The sequence below is a fragment of the Helobdella robusta genome, assembly GCF_000326865.2.
Source record: "Helobdella robusta unplaced genomic scaffold HELROscaffold_15, whole genome shotgun sequence".
NCBI classification, from domain to species: domain Eukaryota; kingdom Metazoa; phylum Annelida; class Clitellata; order Rhynchobdellida; family Glossiphoniidae; genus Helobdella; species Helobdella robusta.
In genome coordinates, this window is record NW_008703839.1 from 2977419 (window position 1) to 3004817 (window position 27399).

Genomic DNA, 27399 nt, shown 5'->3' on the forward strand with positions numbered 1-27399 from the left:
TGCACACGATCATTCCATCATTTATAATGTAATATCATCTCTCTTTTCATTATTCCAAAAAAGTTTTTCGATCAACTGACCTACAAACATTTGCATCTGAAAGACATTATCAAAAATTGCTTTTCTTTCTTTAGGCACATATTTTTTTATGTCTATATGCATCGTTTCTTATTTGTGTGTTGCTGATTCTTTTGAGCTTTTGAAGAGTGTCTAAGACCTTCAACCTTTCTAACCTTTCCTTGAACTTCAGTAATTTAGCCTACTGACTTTCATGGTAGAATTTTATTCAACTTTAAAATTCTTGAAAATGAGTAAAGTATTTTTACTAATATGCGGGTTCTGATAAGAAAAATTATTGATTGAAATTGTCATTTAGAATTTATTGATGATGATTAAAAGCTTGTTTGAGATTTATTCATCATCTCCTCCTCGTGCAACAACAAAATTGATCCACGCTTGGGGAATTCCAATGAAATTTTTTTGAAAATTTTCCGCCCCGCACGTTATCCTTCGCTCGCAAGTTGCGTGCGTTCTGTTGCGTTCTGTTGCGTTCTGTCGCGTTCTGTGTGGTGTGGTGCTGATGGAGAAGTTCTGCAGAGATATGCCCAAAATAGTAAGATATCTGTCTGCTATATTCATTCTTTTGTTTGTGTGTGTGTGTATTTGCACTCTAGTTAATTAATCTAATGTATTTTTGTAGAATGTTTGTTTGTTTTGTACTATAAAATATAAATAAATATTAGTGTAGTGAAGTATAAGAAATGAAAATTTATATTTTATTATTTTGTTACTTTTTTTAGCCTTGTTGTTGAAATGTAAAAACGTTGTTTAAAACTAAATTAAATTATGTAAGGTGATTATTTAGTTAAGATTAAATTATTAAGTAAAGTTTGGTATTACAATGGGAATATAATAGATTATTCATTATTATTGTTTGTTTGTTATTGGTATAATTAACATGTAATATTTTAAATTTTAAATTCATAAAAATGTGCTATGCAGATTTGAACTTGTGCATAATGTCGTTATGATAATCATCAATTTATTTTTATGTCTCAATGAGTCCTTTTTGTTAACTGAAAATTCCATTAATTATTTTAGTTTGTTCTATTTTATTAGCTGAAAATATAAATCAAATAAAAGTTATAAATCTTTTTTATTGAATTAATATGCAAACAAATAAAAATAAAATTACAGGAGTTACATGCTCATTTAAATGGAAGTGTTAGTGAGCAGACAATAGAAAAGCTGTTGAAGAGACGAGCAGCAACCTCCTCTTCATCTTCAGAACAACATGGTGAAGCTGTTGCTACTGGTTGTAACATTAAACCAGGAAATGATTTGTCACTTGATGAGTTTGTTGGGCTGGACTGGGTTGTGCAATGTTACCGATTGTGTTTGATTTTCGTTGAGTTCTATTGTGCTAGTATATTATTGCTCATAAAATGATTAATAAATTATTAGAATTAATTAAACCATATGTGTACTGAAGTTGGAATCTAGCCAAGAATTATGAACTTTTAAAGTTTACATCTGGTTGTTTACCACTTTTTTATATCCAGTCAATTTTTTTATTAACATTTTTTCATATAGTCATTTTGCTATAAAAAATATTTTTGTCACATCCATCATTTTCTCTTATTTGAATTATAATTTTTTTTTAGATAGTTGTTTGACATACGCTGGAAGATAATTATAAAAAGTTTTGAAAAAAAGGAAATGCTAATTATGTATATATATTTCTATCTACCTATATAAAGCGTTAAGGTTACTCAAGCTTCTATTATCTTTAGACTAAAACCCATCTAGTTGATGCTTTGCTATGTTAGCGGTTAGTATTACCATTCCTGTCACTTTGTAACATAGGAATGCTTTCTATTACACATATATAACAGATATATATTATATATACATATAATTTATACCAACTTGCATTTGCATTAAAATTATATACATTCAATTTATCTATATAATCAAACACAATAAATTTTTTTTTAAACAGTTGTTTCAAGAAATTCAGCATTATCCACCAGTTGTGCTCAGATGATGAGTCGGTTTACATTGTAAGAAAATTGTTTTTCTAAAATTGGCGATTTGTTTCAGTTAAATGAATTTTTCATACTCAGATAACAAAAGATGTCATTCAGGAGTTTGCTGCCGACAACGTCAAATATTTAGAACTTCGTACGGGTCCTAAATGCAATTCTACTTCAAACATGACCAAATCATCTTATTTGAAAAGTGTTCTTCAAGCCATTAGAGATGCTACTACTGTGAAAACAAGTGAAATTATCGTGAAACTGATAATATCGATTGACAGGGCCAAGCCATTGCAAGAGGCTTGGGAAAATTTACAACTGGCCAAACAGTTTAGAAATTTTGATGTGGGGAGGGAAGATATGGGAGATGTGATTGTGGGGCTCGACCTTAGTGGACATCCTTCCGTTAGTGATATTGTCGTCACTGTGGTGTTTTTGATTTCTGTTTTTGATCACTCTAATTTCTATAGCGCTTACTATCTTCATGCAAACACACGGTGTATGCATTTGCATATGTAAAATTTTGCAATCTGATCACCTGACCACTATTGTAACACAGGGTTGGAAGCCTGACTTTTGTGATGTGATAATAATTTGTTATTTGAATGATTTAAAAAATACTTTTGGTTTTATGTAACATTTCAGTGAAAGAAATCTCAATCAGTAAATTATTAAAATTAGAATTAATTTGATATGTTATTTTGAGGACGTTAAACTTTTCAGACTACAGATGTTGAGAAGTTCATTCCAGTCTTGCAAGCTGCAAGGGAATCTTCTTTCAAACTGACCATTCATGTTTCAGAGGTTGACTTCTTTGAAATTCAATTTCTCTTTTATTTCTTATAAATTGACAATGAGCAACAATGAAATATTTTTTCAACTATATATTTAGACATAAAGGCAGACGTCATATTTAATAGATTTGTACTGAACAATGAGATTGCAGGTCGGGAGGACGAATGTAGAAAACTGATCTCTCTGAGACCCCATCGGCTTGGACATGCCACCAACTTATCAACTCACCCAAATCAGTGCATAGACATCATTCAGAAAATTCTCATTCAAAACATACCGCTAGGTCACACTTTAGTTCTTTTTTTAAACACTGGTTGGAAATTTGTAAAATTTTGTTTTTGCGGTTGATAATGTTAATGGTAATGGTAAAGAATTAATTATTAATATTCTACTTGCCTTCACCACTGTACCTTGTGAACGTGCAAGAGTAATGTTCTACAACTGAGATTAAAGATTCTATTTAGATGATAGGCATGAATGCAGACAGCGTTTCCAATATATAATAGAAACAAGATGGCTCATGTACAAACTACTTAACTTTTGAAAGGATTAAGTCGTCGTTTTGTAATTTATATTTTACTGGAATGGCGTGTGTCATTTCATCTGCATCTGTCTATTTGGTCTACAGAGATCTGTCTAACGTCGAATCTCATGACCAGCACGATAGCGGATCTTTCCTCCCATCATCTCCAATACTGGCTGGACAAGAAGCACCAGTGCATCATCTGCGTTGGTGTTGCATTTTATTTTCATTGTCGTTGTTATTTTCACTGTTATTTTATTTGACATCGTTATTTTGTTTTTGCTAAATGTTTATTATTATTATTATTATCGTTGTTTTCTTCTCCACCGTGTAAATACTTAGTGAATAAGTCAAAGGAATGTGTACAAAAATGTCTTTTAATGCATTGCTTGTTGATTTGATATCAGGTTCGAGGAATTAACATTACAGGATGTTTTTGTCTTTGTATATTGAAGTGATCGGATCTTTGAACTTACATGTGTGGCCACTAAATAGAGTTACATGACGATCTCTGTGGTGCTCTTTCTTAGTGCTACGTTCAGTTTATTATGCCCGCTACTGTATGCAAAATATGAAATCCAAACATTATCATGATTATCAAAAGTTTATTTTCCCCTGGCACAATTGACACCATGTTGGTTTTTTTAAACTTTCGTCTACTTTTTAATTCATTGCTGTGATTTTTTAAATGTTAGACTCTCGGCCCATTAAAACAAACGCAAATATGTTTTACGCGTCTGTGATTAAGCTCTATGATAAATAGACCAGTGTATTAGATTAGAATAAAAATTGGCTTTGGACAAAATTAGAGTGTACTACTGCAATACAATAAATTTTGTACAATCAATCTCAATTGTGTACATACAATCTATCAGTAACATATTTTAAAACACACTAAATTTCAGACGTGGAATATTGTTTTACAGATTTTTTAATCTCTAAATTATCGCTAAATTTAAGAACCCTAAACATTTAATTGTTGTACGAAACGAATGCTGTTCGTACATTTAAAAATATTGGTTTCCTATTATCTTCAACATTTTTACAGATTTCTTCAGTTGCATCGTTTTTGTGAGAATGACGTTATTGAGTCAGAATTATTTTCTCTTAATATTTTAACTTGGTAGTCATTCATTTAATGTGAATCACAATTTATTTTTTGATTACAACTTTTTCACGCACGTATCAGTTGGGTTTAAAACGATTGTTACTATCATATTTTTAGCAAATTTTGCGATAAGTTTATTTTACTTCATTGATACCGATCCTCTGGCTTAATGGTGATTGACCATTAACTGATTGAAAATTTTTTTTATAAATATAAAATCCACACATTATTATGATTATCTACAGTTTTTTTTTTCTGAAACAATTCACACAGAATGTTGGCTTTTAAATTTCGCTTTCGTTCACTTGGATAATCCATCGATTTAATCATATTAGTTTTCATACTGCTTATATCGATAGTTTTTCATTCATTTCATAGACTGATGACAAAGGTATGTTCTCGACCAGTTTATCTAAGGAATTTATCTTGGCTAGCACAACTTTCAACCTATCAAAGGAAGAGGTCTGGTCAATGAGCCGAAATGCTGTGGAGCACATTTTCTCTTCTGAACATGTTAAGGAACAATTGAGGACCATGTTTGCAACTTTTATTTGTGATTGAAATTTTGAATTTAGCAGTTCAAAAAATACTTAGTCGTAATCCATTTTTGTCGTTTTATTTTTCACGTAACATTTTTTACACACAAAAATAAAAAATAATATCGGTTAGATTTGATTAATGTTAAAAGACCATGTATATGACTTATGATGTGACGTAGATGTGGAACAAACAAACAACTGGCGTAAGTTAAGTATATAACAAAACTAATTAAATTACACGTACACGATTACAAATTAACAAAAAATTGATCACTAAAATCTTTTGAACAAATCTTAAGTATGAAATATAAAGTTGGATTTCAATTGTGTGGCGTGGTGAAGATAGCCTGACTTTGTGCATCTTGTGGCGTCTTGTCGAAAGGGTTTGGTACTGCTGGACCTGCGTGTCTGTACGCTGGTGTGTTGACGTTGAATAGTTCATCATCGTCTGCGTCGTCATCATTCAAAATAAGTTCTTCCTCAATATCACGCTTTTTTGTTTTAGGTACATTCTCGTCGCATGGGGAGTGGCACGTGCATAACGATACGCCCCTGGCATCTAAAGCCATTTCTGTAATTATGAATATTATAAGGCAGTAAACGCCTGCTTCAAATAGAAAACAGATGCCGGGGTGTATCTGAGATGTCACGGAATAAATACTTGTATATATGAGAGTACCGAGAAGGTTTGATAAAGTTTCTCCACTTGACATCAACGAAAAAGTTTTGCCCATTTCCCCACTTTCAACAATTTTACTGACCATCGATTTTACGGTTGACACGGCCAATGAATGAGGACCACTCAGTACTGCCGCTATTACCAACATCCAAACGTTATTGGAGAAAAACAAAATAACCAAACTTATGATTCTAAACGAAACTCCCGTTATGGCCAGAGTGGAATCTTTAGCGCGAAAATTGATGCAGTTGAAAAACTTTGGAATAAAAAATGCAAATAAACCCAGGCATGCATAATTGGCAGAAAGCAAATATCCGTACAACGATCTCGTAACACTAAGCGGAGTTCGTTTTGTGAAGAGAAGGTAAATGTCCTGATCACCGCTTTTGTTCATTTGATGCAGGTAGATGATAGCGAAAAGTGCCCATATGTTGTATCGCAGGCGTCCTTCGCGCTGTCTGAAAAGAACTTTGAAACTCCCGAATAAAGATCCTGTTATTGATACTGATTTGTTAGAGTGTTCACTGACTTTTATTTCTTGATGTACATCATTGCTAACATCTTGTGTTGCATCTTTTGTTGATTTGTTAAACACATCATCTGTGGATAATTTTATCGCATCTTTATTTGAGTTATTCTCATCGACCGGTTCAATGAATGTATCACAACTTCTCGAACATGATACTTTTACTGAACGGCATCTTGTTCTTGCTACATTTGATATTTCCGATTCATTTTTTATGTTTGAATCAATTTCATAGATTGGAAGAGACATTGTGGAAAATTCATTTCTCTCAGCCACATCAATTTTTCTTGAACGAGTAGAAGTTTTTTGAATGTTAATTGGTGTATCACCATCTTGAGCTGGAACTTGTATTATGATAAAATCTTCACTAGCAGATATTGTTTGACATCTGTGACTTTTAGAACTTGGTCGGAGAGGCGTGCCCGGTATGAGCTGTTTTACCTCCTCTGGACTTTCTCGTCCATGAAGCATGTTATCAAATATCGACGATTCATCATTTATCCGATCACGCATGCAACCGTACGCAACCATAACACAGCCCGTATCTATGACGATAACAATTAAAAATACTGTAGAAAATCCACACTTGTCCAGTAAAAATCCAGCGCTACTAGATCCAAGCAAATATCCAAAATGACTCATAGCAGCAAGGTTACTCAATCTCTGCGTTCTTATGTCGACGTGACTGTTATCTGATACGTAACTATTTACAGCCATCGTCATGATTGCAGATCTGCCAAACACTCCTCTTATACCAGCACCAAGCAATATTACCGGAAGACTGGGTGTACCGTTGAACACATCGATTGAACTGATCATGTATGCTAACACTGCTAACACGGTACCTAAGCATGTAAGTATGATTGGCGTTGTGCGACCCGAACTATCGCTCCAGGCTCCACAACAAAGGACTACAACCATTGCCGGAAAGTTTATTAAAATCTGTAAGATCAAGTTTTTATATTATCCTGAATTAGTTGTTTTGTTTTTGTCAATTTTAGTTTTGGTCATGCGATTGTTTAAATAAACGTTAACAATTTTTATTAATTAAAATTAATAATAAAAATCATTGAAATAACATGCAAAACCGCGATTAACCTTATAGTAAACCATGTAACGTGCAGCATTGCTCTGAACTTCATGTTCTTTTCCTAGGTCAAATTTCAGATGTTCGCATATGTAGTGGTGATTATTTTTTGGGTACAAATTAAGACAGACACTTTCGTACAAGTACAAGCGAACGGTTGGTTCTAATATAGATTCGGCAATTTTGTATAAAAGGAACATTAATTCCACGGCCCATACGGATGTATTCTGACTCGTTGAGACGTCGCTTGGTTGTTCATGTTTTGATCGTTGTTTCAGATCGGTTATCAATGTTTCGCGATTTGAATTGTTAGAAATACTAGATAAATTGTTTTCGCTGTTGTCGCAGCTCTCGGTAACTTCAATTCGGACATTATCATCCTGGTTATGATCAATGTGGCTACCGTTATTATTTTCGGCGATGTTGCGACAGTTTTTGCTATCTGTCTGGTCATTATTATTGTTATCATCAATGAGCACAATAGTTCCGTATTCAGTCGAAACTTTTGAATGTAAACCCGATTCATTTCGACGGTTCTCATTTGGTGTTATTATCTTGAGTCGGTCGTTTTCTGCGTTGTTTATTATTGAATTGCTAAATAGGCTTGTATCTCCATTTCTGTATTTTGCTTGCGGTTTGTTTACATTGCCCATTATTAAAGAATTAAAATAATAAGCATTTACATTCTTTGCAAAACTTTTAATCAAATTTTACGAATTCAGTTTGGTATTTTTCTGATACACCGTTTTATAGCCCATACAAAATTTTCGTATGAATTTCTTTGATAGCTTTTAGCAGAGAGGTGTGTTTTGTTGCTTTGTTCGGAACGTGCATACGTCGATTTACAATTTTTTATAGACAGGTTTTGTTGTTACACGTTCGTAATGTTTACTTTTCAAAAACCGTTGAATTTGTATGAAAATTGACGTTTTACAGAGAACGCTTGTTAAAATACAACTCAACAAAATTACAACAAATCACCAAACGATGTAAACTGGTCGTTTTTTAGAAAAAGATTGAAAATAACAGAAGATTTAATAAATATTTTATTGGAATATCACGTCTGCATAATCTTGTAAATTTTAACAACAGATTGGATCCATTGGACGTAATCGCTAACTTCCGTGTACACTCCTGGGCTGTTGGGTTCCGCGCAGCCCACTCCCCAGCTTGTGATGCCGGTTAGAAACCACACACCACTTCTTTTGCACACAAGTGGACCTCCACTATCACCCTGGCATGTATCTTTTCCACCGCGTTTATACCCGGCACAGAACATTCCACTTTTAACTTTGTCTCCGAAATAAACGCTTCGACATAATTTGGTCGATATAATTGGTAGATTGACTTGTCTTAAAAAATCTTTAGATTCGGTCACTGAAATTGGAAAGCAATCAGTGAAATAAAGAAAATTTAGAAATATGCTTATAACCTTTTTGAGTAACACCCCAACCAGTAGCGAGACAAAATTCATTTTTCACTGGAGGCGTCGATGAGATACAGCATTTACTGACGTTTTCGTTGAACTTCAAATCTGTTACCAATTTTAAAATAGCTATGTCGTTCAATGAAGAGTTGTAATTGTAATCTGGATGAGCTTCGATGTATTCCAAAGATACGTTTTGTGTTTCTCCATCCCACTCAGACAAACGATCGTGATCTCCCGCTATCACCAGATATCTACTGGCGTTTTCACTTTTGTTTTTTTCTTTATTCCATCTATCGGGAAAAATTTAAATTTTCGCACTTCAAAAACTACATATTTTGTTGCAATATATTTAGATGATTTCATTAAAAATGAATAAAATTATGAAATTGAATTGACGATCATAAATTAAGAGTTAAAAATCACTGACACACAATGTGCAGCAGTTACAACGTATTGACTTGAAATGATGGTTCCACCGCAGATGTCTACTGCGCTATGGTTGGAAGAGTACTTCAACAATCTGGCCTGCCAGGGCCACGAATGAAGTCTCGCTGGCTCTCCACCTACTATTCTTTTATTAAAATCTATTTTAACATGAGGCACTCCACATTTTTCATCGTTCGATTCCTTGACATTTCTAAGAGATTAAACAACATTTAATAGTGTACTTATCACGATGAAATTAAATTAATCTCATTAAATTAATATCTTACTTGCATAAAAAGAGTTGGATCAGCAGAGTAAAAAGTTGTAAAAACAAAAAACTACATTTAATGTACATTTTTCTCTCACCCTCAAGCCATATTCATAAATAAGTGCTTAATGATGATGCCTAACTCAATAGCTGATAGGCTGCCTAAAATTGTAAGCAGTTTGTTATGAATAAACCAGGTGTGATCAACTAACTGAACAATACGTAGTCGTTTATATCGCAAATAATTTTTTTTTTAAATAAATTAACAGTCTCTAAAAATTATTCATTGTCAAAATAAAATTTTTGATAGAAAAATCTTATAACTTCTCATTACAAAATTTTATTTATTGATTTCTATTACATACAAATGAGTGTTAACGACGATGTAATCATTAATTTTATTATATTTATAGTTTTTGGTTTTTGCTGTATGTGTATCCGTCTTCCTCGTCTATTAAATTCCTCAAAAAAGCGATCAAATTAATTGATTAAAGGTAATAATATTGTAATGGATGAATAAATTTGTTTGATTGTTGTCTTGTTAGTCATTTTGAGCCAATAAATGTATTTTATTGGGATATATTGCAATTTTTATGTAGTTCCTGTTTCGTTTTTGGATACCAATCTACTTTCTCATCTTCCTCTCTTTATCTTTCTCTTCTTGTCTTCCACCTGCCGAACCTCTAACCGGGTTTTATTTCGTAGTCATGTTCCGATTAATGAAATTGATAGTTACGTTTTTACCTAGAATAAAGTGAACTTGAATACATATATTTTTTTGAATAAAGTTTAATAAACTAGACAAGGTTCCTCACATCATCATGTCATCATCATTTCATTCCTATTCTCATTATCATATTTTATTATATTATATTATATTACCAGATCAGCACACATAACTATATAGAATTTTTTATATTATTTATATAAATCATAGTTGTAGATCATAATTCATGTTAAAATTTAATTCAGTTTTTAATTAAATCTTTTTTTTTATGTAGGGAAAATGCAAACAATCAAATGTGTTGTCGTTGGGGATGGTGCAGTCGGTAAAACATGTTTACTAATTTCGTACACAACAAACAAATTTCCATCTGAATATGTCCCTACAGTGAGATTTTTATTTTCAAAATTTCATTTATCTGGGCAATAGCATGTTCAACAAATAGAAATGACATTTTGGATATTGAATTACACTTGGTATTTTTATCTTATGGTGCTGGATTTAATATTATACTTTTTTTATCATGCTGGATTTTATCTTTTAATGATTGGTGAATTTTATTAGTATTGTATATAGAGATTTTAATCACTTCGGTTGCTTGCCTATAGTTGTGTAGTTGAATGTACAATTTTGAATAGTTTTGCTGGCGAAATATTCAAATAAAAAAAGTGTTTATAATAATTTGTTACAGTACAATAAAGAACAAAAAGGTAGTTATTTGAATGAAATAAAATATGATATAAAATAATGTTAGTTGTTACTTAAGCTAGGTGTTAAAGTTTTGCAAGGCTAAGAAAGAATCATGCAAATAAAATAAATGATCCTCCTAATATTATGTATATGTCTACATAAAATATGGTTATTATGACTTTGTATTAAAGTAGTTCTCTTTTTTATTTTTTTTTGTTAATTTATCCAGAATAAACTTTTCTACCAACTTACATCAAATCTGAAAACTTTTCCTTAACAACCACAAAGTTTTTAATGCCTGTTCACAAAATTCCATGCCTAATTTTGTAGTTCTGTCATTGTCCTCATCTGCCTTAAGAATTCTAGAAAAAAAATCTTCAATATTTTTAGAAATGTCAACTAATTATTTTGAAAACTAAATGCTTCTTGATATGATGGTTTAAGTTATGTCTTTCAAACCATTGTTTAAAAGTTTGTCGTAAAACTGCAGTCCATACTGACAAACTTTTCTTTACATATAACAGTTGAAATCTTTTTTGTTATTCTGCAGGCATACTTCAAAAAGTTTTGGTCTTTGCAGACGTCTGCAATTTGTCCCACAACAAATCTTTTGTTTTTTTTATGTTCCATCAACTCACTGTTCAGTTTGTAACAACTCACTGTTCAGTTTGTAAAGCTGGTGTAGGTAACAATTCAATCAAGTGTCAGCAGTGTAACCAGTGGTGTCACAAACTTTGTTCTAAAATAATTGGTACTTTATATAAACTGTCCAATTTTGTTTGTCCTGCTTGCATCAATCCAAAGCAACAAATACGAAATAGCACTGTTTTTGAAGCCATTAAGGTAGAGAAAGTCACATCGTTTCAATATCTAGGGGATATTCTGGCCAATGACAACCAAACTGGAACAACAACTTCACCAAACCAATATGAAAATGCTTCGGTGGATGCAACGAATTAGTCTGAAGGACCACATCAAATCTACCGAAATCCTGTGTCGTGCTGGTTTGGATGATATAAAGGACGAATACTGACAACACCGTCTGAGATGGTTTGGTCATGTCAAACGAAGTGGAAACAGTGCCATAACATCTCTTGCAGATGTTGAAGTACCTGGCACACGTCCCAAAGGTCGTCCATAAAAGTCCTGGTCGCAAACAATTGAGCAAGACATGAAAGCTCTAAATTTAAATGAAATAGATACAACTTGTCGTCTAATTTGGCGCAAGAAATTGATGGCAAAGAAAACAACGTCCTACCTCAGGGAACTGGGTCTCTGGACGCTATACGAAGATTGATTGATTGATTGATCATCAACTCAAAAAATTATGCATTTATTTATAAAAATGTTGATTGCTAAAATAAATTTACATTATTTTAAATCAAAATTTGTTGAGTGATTTGAACACCACGAAAAACAAAAAAATCCTAATTCTATTTTACTAAAATTACAGAAAATTAAAATTATATACTGCAACTTTATAACGTTTTATTACTTAAGGTTTTTGACAACTATGCTGTCACAGTGATGATTGGAGGTGAGCCTTACACTCTAGGATTGTTTGACACGGCTGGACAAGAAGATTATGACAGGCTTAGACCTCTAAGCTACCCTCAAACAGATGTTTTTCTTGTCTGTTTTTCAGTCATCTCACCTTCTTCTTTTGAAAATGTCAAAGAGAAGGTTTCTAATATTATTTATCTTTAAATTTTCCTCTTTTGCATTTCGATTTAAATTGATGATGTATTAATAAATGGAATGAATTATGTTTTTCAGTAACGCATATCACACATACTGCAAGCACACCTCATTGTGACTTTTTAATTGCATTAAACAGTGGGTACCAGAAATCACCCACCATTGTCCACGCACGCCATTTCTGTTGGTGGGTACTCAGGTAGATTTGAGGGAAGATGCTACAACTGTTGACAAGCTGGCTAAAAATCGACAAAGACCAATAACTAATGATATGGGTGAAAAGCAAGCCAAAGAACTGAAAGCCATAAGATATGTTGAATGTTCCGCTCTCACTCAGGTTCCACTTTTTTATTTTTACATCAGCTGCATTTGAAAATTATCCACGATAAAGTAATTAACTTTTAACTAAGAATATTAATTATAAATTATACAGAAAGGATTGAAAAACGTTTTTGATGAGGCTATATTGGCAGCGTTGGAACCACCAGAGCCCAAGAAAAAAGCAAAATGTGCCCTTTTATGAATGTGTAATATCTAAGATGAACTAGCTTCTATAAGTTGAAACATGATAAATTGTCACTTATTTGTTAGTTACTTATGTACATTTCTAAGTTACATCAATGCGTGACGTCTTTAATTTATCTTAGAAAATTAAATATAGGTGCCACTGAGCATGCGTGTATGTGTACGACATTGTACGTTCAACAACAAGCAATTGTTTTATTAAAATCACAATCATTACTTTTGTAAATTTTTATTATTGCTTTTGCTGTCACAACCTGGCTAGCTTACTAAAATTAATTTTTTTTTGTAGCAGGTAATGTCGGTTTTCATAATTTTGCCAACGGAATAGTGTCCACATATTTATATATTTTGGTTCTTTTATTCTTTATAATAGTTTGGGTATTTTTGTGCATATATTCCAAATGAAAGTCATTTAACAGCGACCAAACAGATGAAATGATCTTATTTCGTTCATCGTCATTGCATGTTTCCAGCAAACTCTTTCTTTCCTCGTTATGTCATTTTGTTCTTACATTCAATGTATTTCTCTTCTCATGTTACCTTCGCTTCATTCTATCACTTTGTGTACTTCCTTTGCCAGTCGAATGTAGTGTCTTACTAGTTGAACAATATAGAGATGGCGGTGGTATCATGATGATAATAATCAGTCACATTAGAATATGTGGTTAACGTTCTTTCATGAAATGCAGTTTTTAATTATCATCTTTCAAACTTCATATTTTTTAATTAATTATAATATATTAAGTTATTTTGGGCTTAAAAAGACTTGTAAATGTTCTGATTAACATTAAATTTTATTTTTATGCTCAGATTTGTGATGACTATTAGCCCCAACCATTATTGTGTATTGAATAGTGAAAGATAAATAATGCAGTTGTAATATACATAGTGACATTTGGACTTATCCCCTGCTCTTATTTATGCCTCATGTTCAAAAAATAATTTAGCTCTTAACGATCATATGTAAAATTATTTTCTGAAGTGCTACTAATGAACCTTAGTACAAATTTTAGAATTTTTCAATACTATCATGTATATTAAAGTGTGAGTATTTTATAGTTTTTTAAACAAATTTGCCACAAAATATGCACAACCCATCAACACTAGTAATTTTTATTATTTTAAACCAAATTGAAAATTTCTCAATTTTGAATTTTTTCGTTATTACATTATTGTAATTTTACCTTTGTGCTCTGATTTTAAACCAATATATTCATTTTTCGAAGTATTGTTTAAATTATACATAAAAAATCAAAACCTCGATGATTTTATGCTTATCACTATTTAATATCTAATGAGATATTCGGGATAGGCTTGGTGATTGTCAAAGATGACGAATGTAGACGGATTGAGTGGATCATTAACGCAAGAATCATACAAATCCAAACTGGCTAGACCTTTCTGTGGTGGCCTCCGATAATCACACAACCCTTTTGTGTATTCTCCAACCGCCACTTCAACTACAAACAGTTGCCCTGAATTGGTATAACCACAGGAAACGGAGGCATCTCGTGCAAAATAGCTCCCATAACCATACACGTGTCCTATCCTGCTCCCACTCAATCTGAAATCAAATCCTTGATGACATATTGCATCAATAAGATCCTCGCTTGTCCCATGAAACAAACGTTTTGTTATGGCTAGACCAGGTTTCTTTTTCAGTATTGCTTGCTTCTTCCTGTTTGGAATTCAAATTTGGTTTGAGCTTTTCATTTAAACAAGTTGTTTATCTAGAGAAATCATTAAAAACGATATATTTTGTATTGCTAAAATGATTAATGCTTTTAATTTTCAAAATTATTATCAAAATAAAACTGGATTGGTAATTACATATAATAGAAGCTCCATAGAGGCTTGTTCTGTATTCGAGTTACTGACTTCAGTGGTATCTTAACTGTTTGGTGGAACAGGGCTTCGATTTCTTTGAATTCATTGCTTGTCTTGCCGATGCTTATTAGCTGAGAAATATAGAAAAGCTTACATGTATGAAACCTGAAAGTGCAAATATGACTAGATATCGGAATAAATAAAATTTTACAAACTTGTACAGCATTAGAATCATCTTTCAATGTAGTCTCCCATGTTTTTGGAAATATGATTTCCAATGAATCCTTTGTTTTCTCAATAAAAGAAATGCTTTGCAAAAAGATTATTAAAAGATCATAAATAGCACTTTTGTATTATATTCCTAACATTGTAATAAGCATCCAAATCAAATATCAGTACAGATGAAAAATTTGTTCATGTAATGATATAATCTTAAGCTCCAGTGGGATTGTCATGACAGGGCAAAGCTAAACCAATAAACTCTATCGTAAGTTTTTTTTCTTTAATTTTACAATAGTCGTCCTTTTATTAAGTTATCGTTAATAATGAGAATTCTTTCTAAGAGTTGGATCAAAATTTTTTCAAAGGATATTCTGTTGGTTTTGATTGTCCAAAACATCCCGCTACTAACAGAACAGTCCAGTTTTCATTCTTGTTCTCATAAAACACTGAGTTTTCAGTTTTTTCAAGCTCTGCGACTCATTCATTGCACATATCATCAAGTTTAAACTTAATAGTCAACCTGTTGTTCTTTCACAAAAGGATTTGTTCACGAACTGGTGTTCAAACGCCAAACATTGACACTTGTTTGGAATCAAAGGATTCAATCTTTATATTATAAAATATTATGAGATCTTTACCGTTAACTTCCTTAGTAATGTACATATATGACACTTATTTTCAAACTTTAGTTAGAATTCAAAATTTAAAAAGTTGAAAAAGGTAAAAAATCTATTGTACTCCTTCCAAAGTGTAGAGGAATCAACAGCGTATATGAATACGCACGTGCTAAACGACGCAACACACACAAAGCATGTGATAGGACGGCATCCTTTTGTCATGCTCGAACCCGGTCACTGTAAAACTGGACCAGGTGACCTTAACCACTAGGCTATGACACAAATTAATGTAATCGTATGAACTACCTCATCGGCTTGCGACAGGTAGGATCAAAAGTGTCCGGCCTTCTAAGTATCTTCCTTTCTGCCTTTGTCAACAAATTTGTTTGTTTCATGTTGTCAAAGTCTATTTCGTAACAGAATTTTATAGGTGCTGATGCGGTGAAACTAAACTTTTTTGATCGGTTATTTTGGTACTCATTTTCAAGAGTGTTAGAACTTGGATATCCTTGCTGTGGTCAGTTAAATTTTTAAACATTGAATTTATGAAAACAAAAATTTGAAAAATAATTTTTACATCATCTAAGTATTCAGTCCATAGCAAGCGGTTGTCCAGCCAAAACCACTTCCAATATGTGAGGAAGTCGTACTCATGTGGTTGGTTCAGTTGTGAATCAGTGGATAGCCTTCTTACACAACCTACCTTTGTGGTCGTGACAGAAGAGACTATTCTCAAAAAAGATTTTATTTCAAGTTGCCTGTAGCTCATTGTCTCAAAAGTAATTTCAACGTCCGGTTCATTTCTTTTTGTGCTATATCATGTTTTAGAAAATGATATTTATTTGGTTTATCAACCAAAATATAGTTACAGGTGTTGTCAGTAGTTTGTTTAAAATAATAATACTCCAATCTAACCAAGATATTTTGTAAGTACTCAAGCAATCGCAGAAAGCTTTTTCAATTGACTGATTCTCTTCAAAATTTAGCCAAGTATCAACAGTTTCTTCATACTGCCACTGGTAAGGTAATAAATTTTTTTGATGGTAGAGTGCACAGTTGTCCCCAAAAAAGCATTTGCCTCTTAGATGGAATGTACAGATCTGACGTGCATCATTTGAATCTTCAGCAAATTTAGATCTTGTTTTAACGATGCTTTCTTTTTGTAAACATTATAATGATCAATGAAATATTAAAACAATTTATAAATGAAAATTAATGAAAATTTAAACTTTTCTGCATTTTTCCGAATAAATTTTTCTTTTTTCTTTCTTCATCTGATTCAGATAAACCGAAAATATCATTTTCATCATCTTCATCACCTTCATCACTATTTTTATTAGGAGAAAAATTTATTATTTTTTGTATATCTAGAATAATCTGCCTCGGTCTCTGATTGATGTCAATTCCTCTTTTAACAAGAACTTCTTGAAGGCAAGGTTCCAACAAATTGTGTGATCTTTTACAATTCTTGCCATATTTGCAATCTTGTTGGATGTAATAATTGCACAAGTGAATGGAAACACACTGGTCTCCAAAGAGACATCCACTTTTACTGTTGTAACCTTTGCATATCAATGGTCTTTTGTTTTCTAACTAAGAAAATCAATTTATTTTAGAGGTTTAGAGGCGAGTATTTTTTGCTTTAATTTTGAATTATAATTGAAATCAACTTACCACATTTTCAATGTTTAATAAAGAACAAATTTCTTCTTTGGTTAATCTATGCATCAGAAAAGACTTTAAAATGGGCTTGTTATGCTCGTCTAGCAGATTATGGCTGAATTTACATTTGGCTTTGAATTTACATTTCCCCGTCAAATAATGTAAACAGCAGTGCAACTCTTTGCAGTCATTTCCTCGATGCATGATCAGATTGCACCCCTCTGGATTTGTGTAGTTCTGCAAAGTCATATTTTTGCTTAATTTTATATTTATGAAATGTTAGATTTAACCTTGCAGATTTTCGGTACATCATGCAATTCTATGTGATATATCATCTTCCCTTTACTAATCTTAGGTTTGTATTTAAAATAATTACTGGCACTGAGAAAAGTGAATAAATTGTGTTCAGAATAATTCCTGTCCAATTCAGGTAAATTTGTTTTCACAGTTGAAGTCCAATCATCAACATTCATTTCAACAAAACCATTATTTTGAGATATTTTCTTTATCAACATTTTTGTTAAAGTGCGTTCGATTTCTGATGCAATTGTTGCTGAAAATAAAAAATAAGCTTTAATAATTCGTTAGCAATTAAAATAATTTTTTAATAATCCATGCTTTTCAATAAAAATTCATCCAATGTTTTTTTTAGGCCGGGTGCCAGTTAGAAATGAAATGAACATTGCTATCATATTTATAGACATTATGTAAGTAAAAAACTAAATATAACTTTTGATGTGTAAGCAATTGTGGTAACAAATTTATAAAAATTATATTGCTTCAAAATTGAACTTAGTTATAAAATATACTGAATTTACTAATCTGCTGAGCTTACATACAGTGAATAATTCTGCTTGCTTAATGTTATATATGATTGTTAATACATATTAATTTGTTATATATGTCTGTTGCATCATCAACAATTTTTTCAATCATTCATTATCCAAAGTCAACTCGAATAGTTGAAAATTGTTTTAGACTTGAATCAGTAAAATGAATGTAGGTTACAATTGAATGAAGAAAAATTTCACTTTCATGACTGAGCATGAGCTTGGGGATAGGATTCATACAAACAAAACGAATATATGTATTGTATAGTTTTTACATAGATATATAGTATATGTTATAGATATAGTCAAAAAAGTAGAAACACTCTCCTTAGAAACATCCTATTATAAATTGATTATTCGTAAGTTGTTAAATCTTAATAAGCAACTTGATAAGTTCCACTTTGATTAACAACAGCATTTTCAAGTGTTTTTATTTTTATTGTTATTATGTTGAGTTAATACGGCACTCACTCTTGTCCTCACGAACGTGTTACGATCGAACTTCTCTTTGTCAATTTGCATAGCCGGACACGTTTTAGTTTATTTTATCGTTATGTCCATAAAATACATTATAAACATTTTGTTGTTTTTGCATCGAAAAAAATCTTGCAACAAACGCTTTTTCCCACAAAAAACATGAGGTTTTTTCTGAATACCAACTCTTCAATTTCATTCCTTTACAATTCTTTTGGCAAACTATTCCTCATCATTGGGTCATACACTGCAAAGCAAAACTTCTTGAAGCCATCGATGACTTCACTCGCGGTACCTGAAAATCACTGTTCTGGACAGACCTCAAAGCCCTTCTACCCTCGATTGATGATGTCCTGCACAGATGTATAAAGTATTGCGGGGCTGTACCTTTGCAACATCTTTGCATCATTAATAGAACCTTGAAAGTAATTCTGTTTTCAATTGGCAGCCAATGCAACTCACGAAGTATTGGTGCCACATAGTCATATTTTCCCATCTGAATTATTAGTTTTGCAATCCGATTTTGAATTATAACTAAAAATAAAGTAAATTAGTGTAGGCACATGACATGATGTGAGTAAAAGTAAGTAGGAAAAAAACATAAAAATAATAATTAACTTTTAAAATAACAATCATACCCATTTGGAGATTTCAAACGAATTAATAATCTGTTTTAATGTAAAAGTTATTGTTATTTAAAAGAATTTATTATTTATTTTTATTATCACTAAATCCAGCATTTTTTAATATTAAATAATTACTTTAATCAACTTTCAATATCATGTAGAGTAGAGTTATTGTTATGTTGTGTTAGCTATATAAAATTATAAATAAATAAAAATTATATAAAATTTATTATTTATATACTTTTTATACCTCAGACATTTAATATTAATTTAAATTTAATTTTTAAATTTAATTTGAGTTTTTTGATCTTTTTTTCGATAGAACATAAAATAATTATAATACAATTTAAACGTAAAATGAATTCAATCAAGCCGCTTCAACGTCAAAAAATAATCTCATCAACTAATGAAACCACAAGCGAAAACCTTGGAATTTCCAGCATAATCACCATTCTAAAGTTGTGAACATCGATATGTTAAGCACTGTAGTATCTTTAGTTATAAGAAATTAGTCATATATCTATATATGTATACAAATTATACACTCAATATATACTTAATATATAATTATAATTTTTATAATACTTTAAAACTATTTGTCAAAGCTTGAATAAAAAAAGATTATTAAAAAACTCCAAGTTTTCCATACAATATTGTTAACATCAATTTAATTTGAGATTAGTTTGTTGCGAAATGTTCTTAGCTAGATTTTATGGTTGCAGATCTATAAATTCCTTGCTTCTATTCGTCTTGCAAAAATCCGTAATCTTGTTTGCATATTTAAACGTCATGGCTAACAATGTTTTTTATTTTTTATAGAGAATTAAAATAAAAAATTTGTTACGATGGGCGAAAATAGGGTTGGTCTGTGTCTTGTCTTGTGCTTGTCTTGTTTTTATAGCGCTTGTCAGCTAGTGTTAGTCAAATAGTTAGTTTGTTAGCTTAAGGCTATGTTATATATAATTATAATAATGATATAATTGTATAAGGAGGTATGTATGTGGTAAATTTAAGTAGGTGTAAAAGTATGTATGTGTATATGGGTATGCACTTTATGATGCAGATAATCAAACTACAAGCAATAGTTTTTTTTACATTTAAATTTAAAATATTTATGTACTAATTATATTTATAATTTTTTATATAATACAAATATAGATATTGTTTGTAAAACGAATGTAAACACTCTTCTAAAAAACTTAACAGTGAATGAAAAAGTGAATGTTCCAATGTCATAATATTATTCATATTATATTTGTCCCAGTAAAAACTTAAACAACTAATAAGTTACAAGTAATGTTACAGTTGTATATAAATTTTACATCATCAATCAGAATAATTTTATTTGAATTAAAAGTCTACCAAAGTGCCTACTAAATAAATGCAAGTGTGTCATTGTCTATCAGCCCTTATAATCTCTGTACAATAGAATACAATACATACAACATACAGCATGAATGTGTTTGTAGTATTGTCTAATTAAATAGTGTTTTACACACATACACAGTACACATAATAATTCCACACATGCATGTTTTGCATATATTGATAATTTCATTTTTCGTTCAATTGCTGTGCTTTTTGATTGTCTCACAAGATCTCACAAGATTGGTTTTCAATTCGAACATATTTGGAGGTCTTATAAATAATTTATTTTATCTTGATATTATTTTGACTTTCAGAATTGTTTTAGAGGCTTTCAAAAGTTTGAAGTACAGGAATGCAATGAAAGAATAGTGAACCTGTCTAATGACAATTGCAAAGAATTATTTCTGAAATGTAACATGGTCGATCGCCAGGGTGAAGATCAGATTTTAAAAGTTGTTTGCTATAAGTTGAGGAAGAATCTTTTACGATTTTATTTTTATAAATTTAAACGAAAATTGTCTAGAAATTATTTGGCTAATGGGGGAATAAGCATGACAAAAAAGCGAAAATCAAAAGATGCCTTATTATTCAGCTCTAAAGATGATAAGTTTGGTAACTCTAATAAGAAAGTTAAAGTTGACAACATCCTAACAAAGTTATTCACTGATAATAATAATAATAATAACAATAACAGTAATAATAATATTATGCGTGAAGGCTATGTTGAGGGGAAAAAAAATTTAATTGTTTTTCAAGAACAATATCCTCCAGCCTTCAGCAGCCAGAAAAGTTTCAGCAGCAACGTTGCCAGGGACATGCATGAGAACAACTCAACTAAGGATAAATGTATCAACAGTGTCTCTAATTTCAAGGGAAATATCTGCAACCATTTTTCAAAACTCAACAACGATCCTATAAATAAAAAGCTTACAATTAGATCATTCAACTCAGACATTGATGATAATGACAGTAGTGATAATGATAATAGTGATGATGATAATGATGATCCTGAGGACTATAACATGAATGTTACTTTTCCTTGTGCTGGACCTGTTGGAGATAATAAGACACTAGCCACCTCATCATTGATTTCATTTTCCGCAGCAACTACCACTTCGGCAAATTACAGTTTTACGCTGAGAAAATCAAAGTTAAACTTGAATGAAGATGACAGAATGAAACTGCAACGGTCTCTCATCACATGCCTCAATGAACAGAGTGAATGTGATAGTGAAATTGAAGAACTTGACAAGGAGGGCTGTGTTAATAATTATGACGTATGTGATGAAAGGCAAAAAAATACTCCAAGCAAACCTGCCCTAGATCTGGATTACAATGTTGTTTGTCACTCTGCCATCAATTATAAATCTTCTGATCGTGCTGGGAGCCATCTTGATGAAATTGGATCAGTCTCTGAAAAAGTTAATCAAGAAATTTGTAGAGATTCAAATCAAGAGAGGATTAGTAATGTTTTGCAAAATCTTTCTGATAAAATTGTTGAAACAGTCAAAAATCTGTTTGCCAACAACAACCTGTTAGTAAATATATTGTTCATATTAACTATGTACAAATGCTGATAAATATTGCAATTAGTATCATCACCTATGTATAGAAATAAAATATTTTTTTTATAAATTTTACCATTTAATGCTTACATTTAATTTATTTATGCCTTGCAGACTGCCTAAGAAATCAAGACTTGAGTCAGGCATCAATAAAAAGGTCACTGCTTCCTGTGGTTAATTTGAATATTATCTTATAGCTAGCATAATACTAAAATGTGTAATAGTTCTTTATACTTCTTAGCGGGGCTTTTGGGCTGAAGCCCCCTACAAATATTTTTGTTTGGAGTAAGGTTAAACTTTACAAGATCTGTATATAAATTTTATTAATTTTGGTTTCAATCTATTGCTGTTCTTTTACAACAGCAATATTTTGCCAAATTTTAATGTAAAATACAGGTTTTAATGTGAAAATCATAATTAAAATGTTGAATAAGTGAAAAAATAATTTGTCGTTTTAAAAAAAATCATAACTCCTCCACAAAAAATTCCTGGTTGTGATGGTTATTCAATGATACATTTTAATGTAATTTTAGTTGAAGAACAATGGACTGATTATGAACCCTGCCAGAGGTAGCATCATCATCACAGATGCCTTGTCATCAACATCGTTGCTAACTTTGGGTCCCGTTTGTTTTGTCTGTGCATCTGCTGGGTCGGCTCCTGAAGATAAGGTGAGGGTGGTGGCGGTGATGATAATAATTGTGAGGATGATGATGATGATGATGATGATGATAAACATTTTAATGATGATGATGATGATTTTGTTGTTGTCAGTGATGGAGGATATTTTTGGAGGATTGAAATTCATGTGCGTTAGCCACTTCCTTGATCATCACAACTTGTAACATCTCAAATTTATATCATAGTCATGGCATCTGAATAATCTTTACCATCATCATCAGCTCGTTTACTGCAATCGCTGCTGTGAGGCCTTCCACAAGTTCTGCCTGAACATTGCAAGTGGTCATTCACACTTGTTCACGTGGATCTGTCCACTCTGTCAACTGGAGGTTAATGTCAGGGTCATTGATGTTCGTTATTTCATTGTTGTTGTTGTTGTTGGTGGTGTTATTGTTATCATCGTTCATTTCAAAATCTTTTCTACTAAAGCTTTGATCTTTGCATACAACTTTGCAGAGACTATTTTTTTCTCTTGAAGCTTGTGCTATGCAGTTGTTTTTTCTTCATAAGTTTCTTATTTTTAAGCTATCCGTTTTTAGAAACACTGTTAAATTACATTTTTTCCAGACCAGTAAAGAGCTATCATTTGAAGGAAGCAGCTGTCAGCCTCCGAGAAGAAGTGGGCATAGTACTTGCAGGGATGCTTGCAACGCTAATCATTCCACATATTGGTCTAATAATAGTCATAAAAATGTTAATTATAACAAGTTCAGTAAATATAACAACAGGCTCAGAAGGAAATGCGCGTTGTGCTGGAAAACTCAAGATCTTCCATCCAATGTAACTGGAAATGCTGGATTTATTGTTACTTTTTAATTTAATATACTACATCATTTATAAATGTCTAACAACATTTCAATTATGGCGTGCCATAAAATTTCAACAAGCTGATCAAGTTGATATTCTTATTTTGAAATTTAGATAATGGAATCTAAAATAAGTGAAATATTTCGGTGAACAAATTTTTATTTTCCCAAATTTAAAAAAATTTAAAAATAGTTACAAATTTATATTTAATTTGATTCATTGTTTTGAGACATCGTACGACACAATGTTGTAATGGTTAAGGTGACTGGCACTGCTGTTGCACTAACTAGGTTTAAATGCAAAGAAATTCCCGCCTTTCACATGCAGTGTTTGTTATGCACTGATTCACATACGATTGTTAATATATCTGTTTTAATAATATTCACTGAAGAGAAACATATTTTTAAATTCTAAAAGTTTTTATTTTTGCAAACCACATAATTAGTTAGGCGGTCGACTGTTGTACCTGGCCAATGATGAGTGGATTCACGTCAACTGCCTGCTGTGGAGCAGTTCAGGTCACTCGAGTATCAGGAATGTTATCAAAGATGCTAAACAAAAAGTTTGCATTCATTGTATTACTGTATTAGTGCTCATTCCTTTCTCGCTGTATGTTTACTTTTTAAAATTTAATTTATCATCCATTGAAGATCTGCCACCATTGCAAAAAACCAGGAGCCACACTGAACTGCCAACATTATCGCCACCACAACAGCAACCATCACGTTCTCAGCAATCGATCACCATGTTGCCTTAGTTACCACTTTCCTTGTGCACTTCTTCTGCAGTGCATCATGGCTGACAAACAAGTTCTCTGTGAGCTGCATGGAAGGTCAAAGTTCAGGGGAAGAAATCTTGAGGTCAAGGTCTCTGACGAAATGGTTTTGGTAGCCTGACTGGGTGATTTGTTCATTCAAACGTTAGGTGGTTACTCAGTCAGTCATTTCATTTAAAATTTGATTTATTTTTTTTCAGAAGAGACTCAGTGATTTTAAAGTTGAAAGAACAGTTTTTGCCTTGAATGATAGGGAAGATGACGATAGTGATGAAAGCGAGAGTGACTGCAGTGAAGATTCCATGGTCAACAAATCATTCATTTGTGGTACACTTTTTTAAATTTATTTATTTTAGGTTTTTTTTTAAGTTTTGTGGATGTGGCAAGTTTATTCATGCTCACTTTATTTAGGTTCTCTGAAGATTCTTGACCTGGGATTTACATCCACAACAAGTGCTTCATGTTCAGCCTCCACATCAACATCATTACTATCATCATCGTCAACATCATTACTATCAACATTGCCAGCATCATCTGCTGCTGCACTTACAACTCCAGTTGGTTACAGGTAGGACTCATTTGACACACAACCTGCCTGCATGCACACAACACAACTTTATATTCCGTTATTTCATTGGTTGCTAATTTACTAAAATCTTTTGATGACAGCAAATTTATTTTTATCATTTCTGATTGGATTTAAGTCTTTGAGATATTCTATTCTGTTTACTCTATTGTTTGCAGCATTAAAAGAGTGTTCTGGAGCATTGGTGATCCGTCAAAATTATGCAACTACTACTGCAACATTGTCAGCTCGGCGACGACAACAAGCGAGACTTCACTACTGGACAGCTGCTCACTACAAAAAGATGACCATCCACTGTTCGATTCTCAAGATGATGTTCATACTTCCAACATTTCACAATCTATCCATGATGCTACTAATAGTTCGTTTGAATGTGAAAATGATAACGACGATGATGACACTGATGATTACGACCATGAGGTTGGCGATAATGTGTCCCCAACAAAATCGAACACTAACCACGATTACCGACTTCTTCAGGTCGATGGCATTGCTGATGATAAAAATGATGGTGATGATAATGAGGATGGTAGTGGTAGTGATAGTGATACTGACGAAGATTGTACAAGCACTCTTAATGTTGTGACAACCTATGGTTTGACTGCAGTCTCTACCTCAGCCACTACAACTAGATGCAGTACCGCCACTAACTGTTGTACTGCTTCTAGATGTAGTACTACTGCTAGAAGAGGAAGCATTTCTTACGTCGGCTCTTTCCCTATGGCTTCCTTTCAAAATCTTCTCACAAACAAAAGCTTATTCAATGTTTCCAACAATGATAATTATTGCACCAGCAACAACAGTAGTACTAATGTTAACATAAATTCGAGTGTGATCAACTCTGCTAATTTTTTCTCACCGAAAGCTGTTGCAGAGTCTGTCAAATCACTGCCATTAAAGCCATCATCAACGTCATCATGTTCGTCACCAACAACTTCATCGTGTTTTGCATCGTCTTTATTATTACCAACAGAGTTTTCATCAGTTAAGACATCAATGTCAGTATTATTGAACCCTGCATCGTCAGCTGCAACACTAGCAGCCTGCTTCATCAAACCCTCCATTCTGTCTTCAAACAAAAAAGACATCAACAACTGTTCTAACAAAAGCTTTTGCAACAACTTCACTAACATCATTAGTGGTACAAACAACTGTGTAAACAACAAATGCATTAATAGCTACCAAAACAATCCCAACAACAACAAAAACAGCAACAACATTGCTAAAAATAACATCATTGAAAACGATAATACCAACAACATCGTGAACGTCAACAACAATCATAGCAACAGCAACAACAGCAACATGTACAACGTTAACGACTGTAGCAACGGTGATTCAAAGGTCTTCAGTGACTTCTATGACTTTCTATTGAATTTTAATTCAAAAACTGCACTGCGCGCCACAGCTATTGAGAATCACGCCTGTGACGTTAAAAACCATATTAACAAAAAATTTAAACACGACAATTACAATAATAATAATAATAGTAGTAATAATAGTAATAATAATAATAATAATAATAATAATAATGATGTTAATAATAAATTTTTGAGAGACTCCATTAACGACAAAACTAGTTATAGCAAAACTTTAACTCCAGCACCTCAATCCAATTCTCTTGCTCAAATGAGTCTAAATGCTACTTTAAATAGGAGCAACAACGGTCAAACTGTTCACAACAATATCCACAACAGCAACATCCACAACAACAATATCCACAACAACAATATCCACAACAACATTTACGACAAAGTTATTCACCAGAGCAGTAACCACCAGAGCAGCGGTCGCCAGAGCAGCAACTACCGCAACCACATTTACAACTTCGTTAGTAGTTCTGGTAGAAATCATCAAATTATCAACATTGGAAACAGTGCTAATGGCAACATTTGTAAAAACAATAACATTAAAAGTAATAATTATATTAGTCTTACTACTATTAGTACTGCTGCTGCTACTACTGCTACTACGACGACAACTACTACTACTAATACTACTACAATTACTACAAATAATAATAATGTTATTATTAATAATAGTATTAATAAAGATATTTATTCTACCACTAATAACGGTCCAAAGAAAATTAATGAAAGCAATTATGTAATAATCAACTATGGTAGTAGAAGCAATGATAGCTGCCACAACAGCAGCAGCAACAACAACAATAATAATAATAATAATAAATGTGATAATAGTAATAATAAAAATAAAAATAGTGATAATAATAGTAATAATAATAATAAACTGTTTGAGATATACAGTGATGAAGGCTTCTATACCTCAACGCCAAATCCAGA

The 27399-nt window shown here is 32.1% G+C and overlaps 5 protein-coding genes across 5 annotated transcripts; 2 read left to right on the top strand and 3 right to left on the bottom strand.

Moving 5' to 3' along the window:
* Positions 1-497: 497 nt before the first annotated feature.
* Positions 498-5065, top strand: HELRODRAFT_110129 (hypothetical protein). Its single transcript, XM_009015246.1, has 8 exons — positions 498-613; positions 1198-1355; positions 2003-2063; positions 2127-2444; positions 2763-2843; positions 2979-3117; positions 3463-3563; positions 4844-5065. The coding sequence occupies exons 1-8, from the start codon at positions 581-583 to the stop codon at positions 5024-5026; spliced, it is 1074 nt and encodes a 357-aa protein (XP_009013494.1). The 5' UTR covers positions 498-580; the 3' UTR covers positions 5027-5065.
* A 2197-nt stretch (positions 5066-7262) lies between these two features.
* Positions 7263-7949, bottom strand: HELRODRAFT_169440 (hypothetical protein; the record flags this gene model as incomplete). Its single annotated transcript, XM_009015247.1, has 1 exon — positions 7263-7949. The coding sequence occupies one exon, from the start codon at positions 7947-7949 to the stop codon at positions 7263-7265; it is 687 nt and encodes a 228-aa protein (XP_009013495.1).
* Positions 7950-8133: 184 nt separating this feature from the next.
* On the bottom strand, positions 8134-9602 carry HELRODRAFT_190772 (hypothetical protein). The gene is made up of 4 exons (XM_009015248.1): positions 9439-9602; positions 9153-9362; positions 8729-9015; positions 8134-8673 (listed from the first exon to the last, which is right to left on the bottom strand). Exons 1-4 carry the CDS (start codon positions 9504-9506, stop codon positions 8354-8356), a joined length of 885 nt encoding a protein of 294 aa, XP_009013496.1. The 5' UTR covers positions 9507-9602; the 3' UTR covers positions 8134-8353.
* An 823-nt stretch (positions 9603-10425) lies between these two features.
* Positions 10426-13054, top strand: HELRODRAFT_156600 (hypothetical protein; the record flags this gene model as incomplete). Its single annotated transcript, XM_009015249.1, has 4 exons — positions 10426-10530; positions 12334-12516; positions 12671-12868; positions 12965-13054. 4 exons carry the CDS (start codon positions 10426-10428, stop codon positions 13052-13054), a joined length of 576 nt encoding a protein of 191 aa, XP_009013497.1.
* A 1286-nt stretch (positions 13055-14340) lies between these two features.
* HELRODRAFT_74866 (hypothetical protein) lies at positions 14341-15017 on the bottom strand (the record flags this gene model as incomplete). The annotated part of the gene is made up of 2 exons (XM_009015250.1): positions 14341-14734; positions 14887-15017. Coding segments are annotated over 2 exons (525 nt in total), but the record flags the coding sequence as incomplete, so codon positions are not given.
* Between the last annotated feature and the right edge of the window lie 12382 nt (positions 15018-27399).

Coding starts and splice junctions, on each gene's coding strand:
- HELRODRAFT_110129 (XM_009015246.1), top strand. CDS start 581: ATGGAGAAGTTCTGCAGAGATATGCCCAAAATA. Junction 2,844..2,978: donor TGACCATTCATGTTTCAGAG/GTTGACTTCTTT, acceptor CTGAACAATGAG/ATTGCAGGTCGGGAGGACGA. Junction 3,118..3,462: donor CATTCAAAACATACCGCTAG/GTCACACTTTAG, acceptor TTTGGTCTACAG/AGATCTGTCTAACGTCGAAT.
- HELRODRAFT_190772 (XM_009015248.1), bottom strand. CDS start 9,506: ATGTACATTAAATGTAGTTTTTTGTTTTTACAACTTTTTACTCTGCTG. Junction 9,363..9,438: donor ATCCAACTCTTTTTATGCAA/GTAAGATATTAA, acceptor TTAATCTCTTAG/AAATGTCAAGGAATCGAACG. Junction 8,674..8,728: donor TTGGGGTGTTACTCAAAAAG/GTTATAAGCATA, acceptor TTCCAATTTCAG/TGACCGAATCTAAAGATTTT.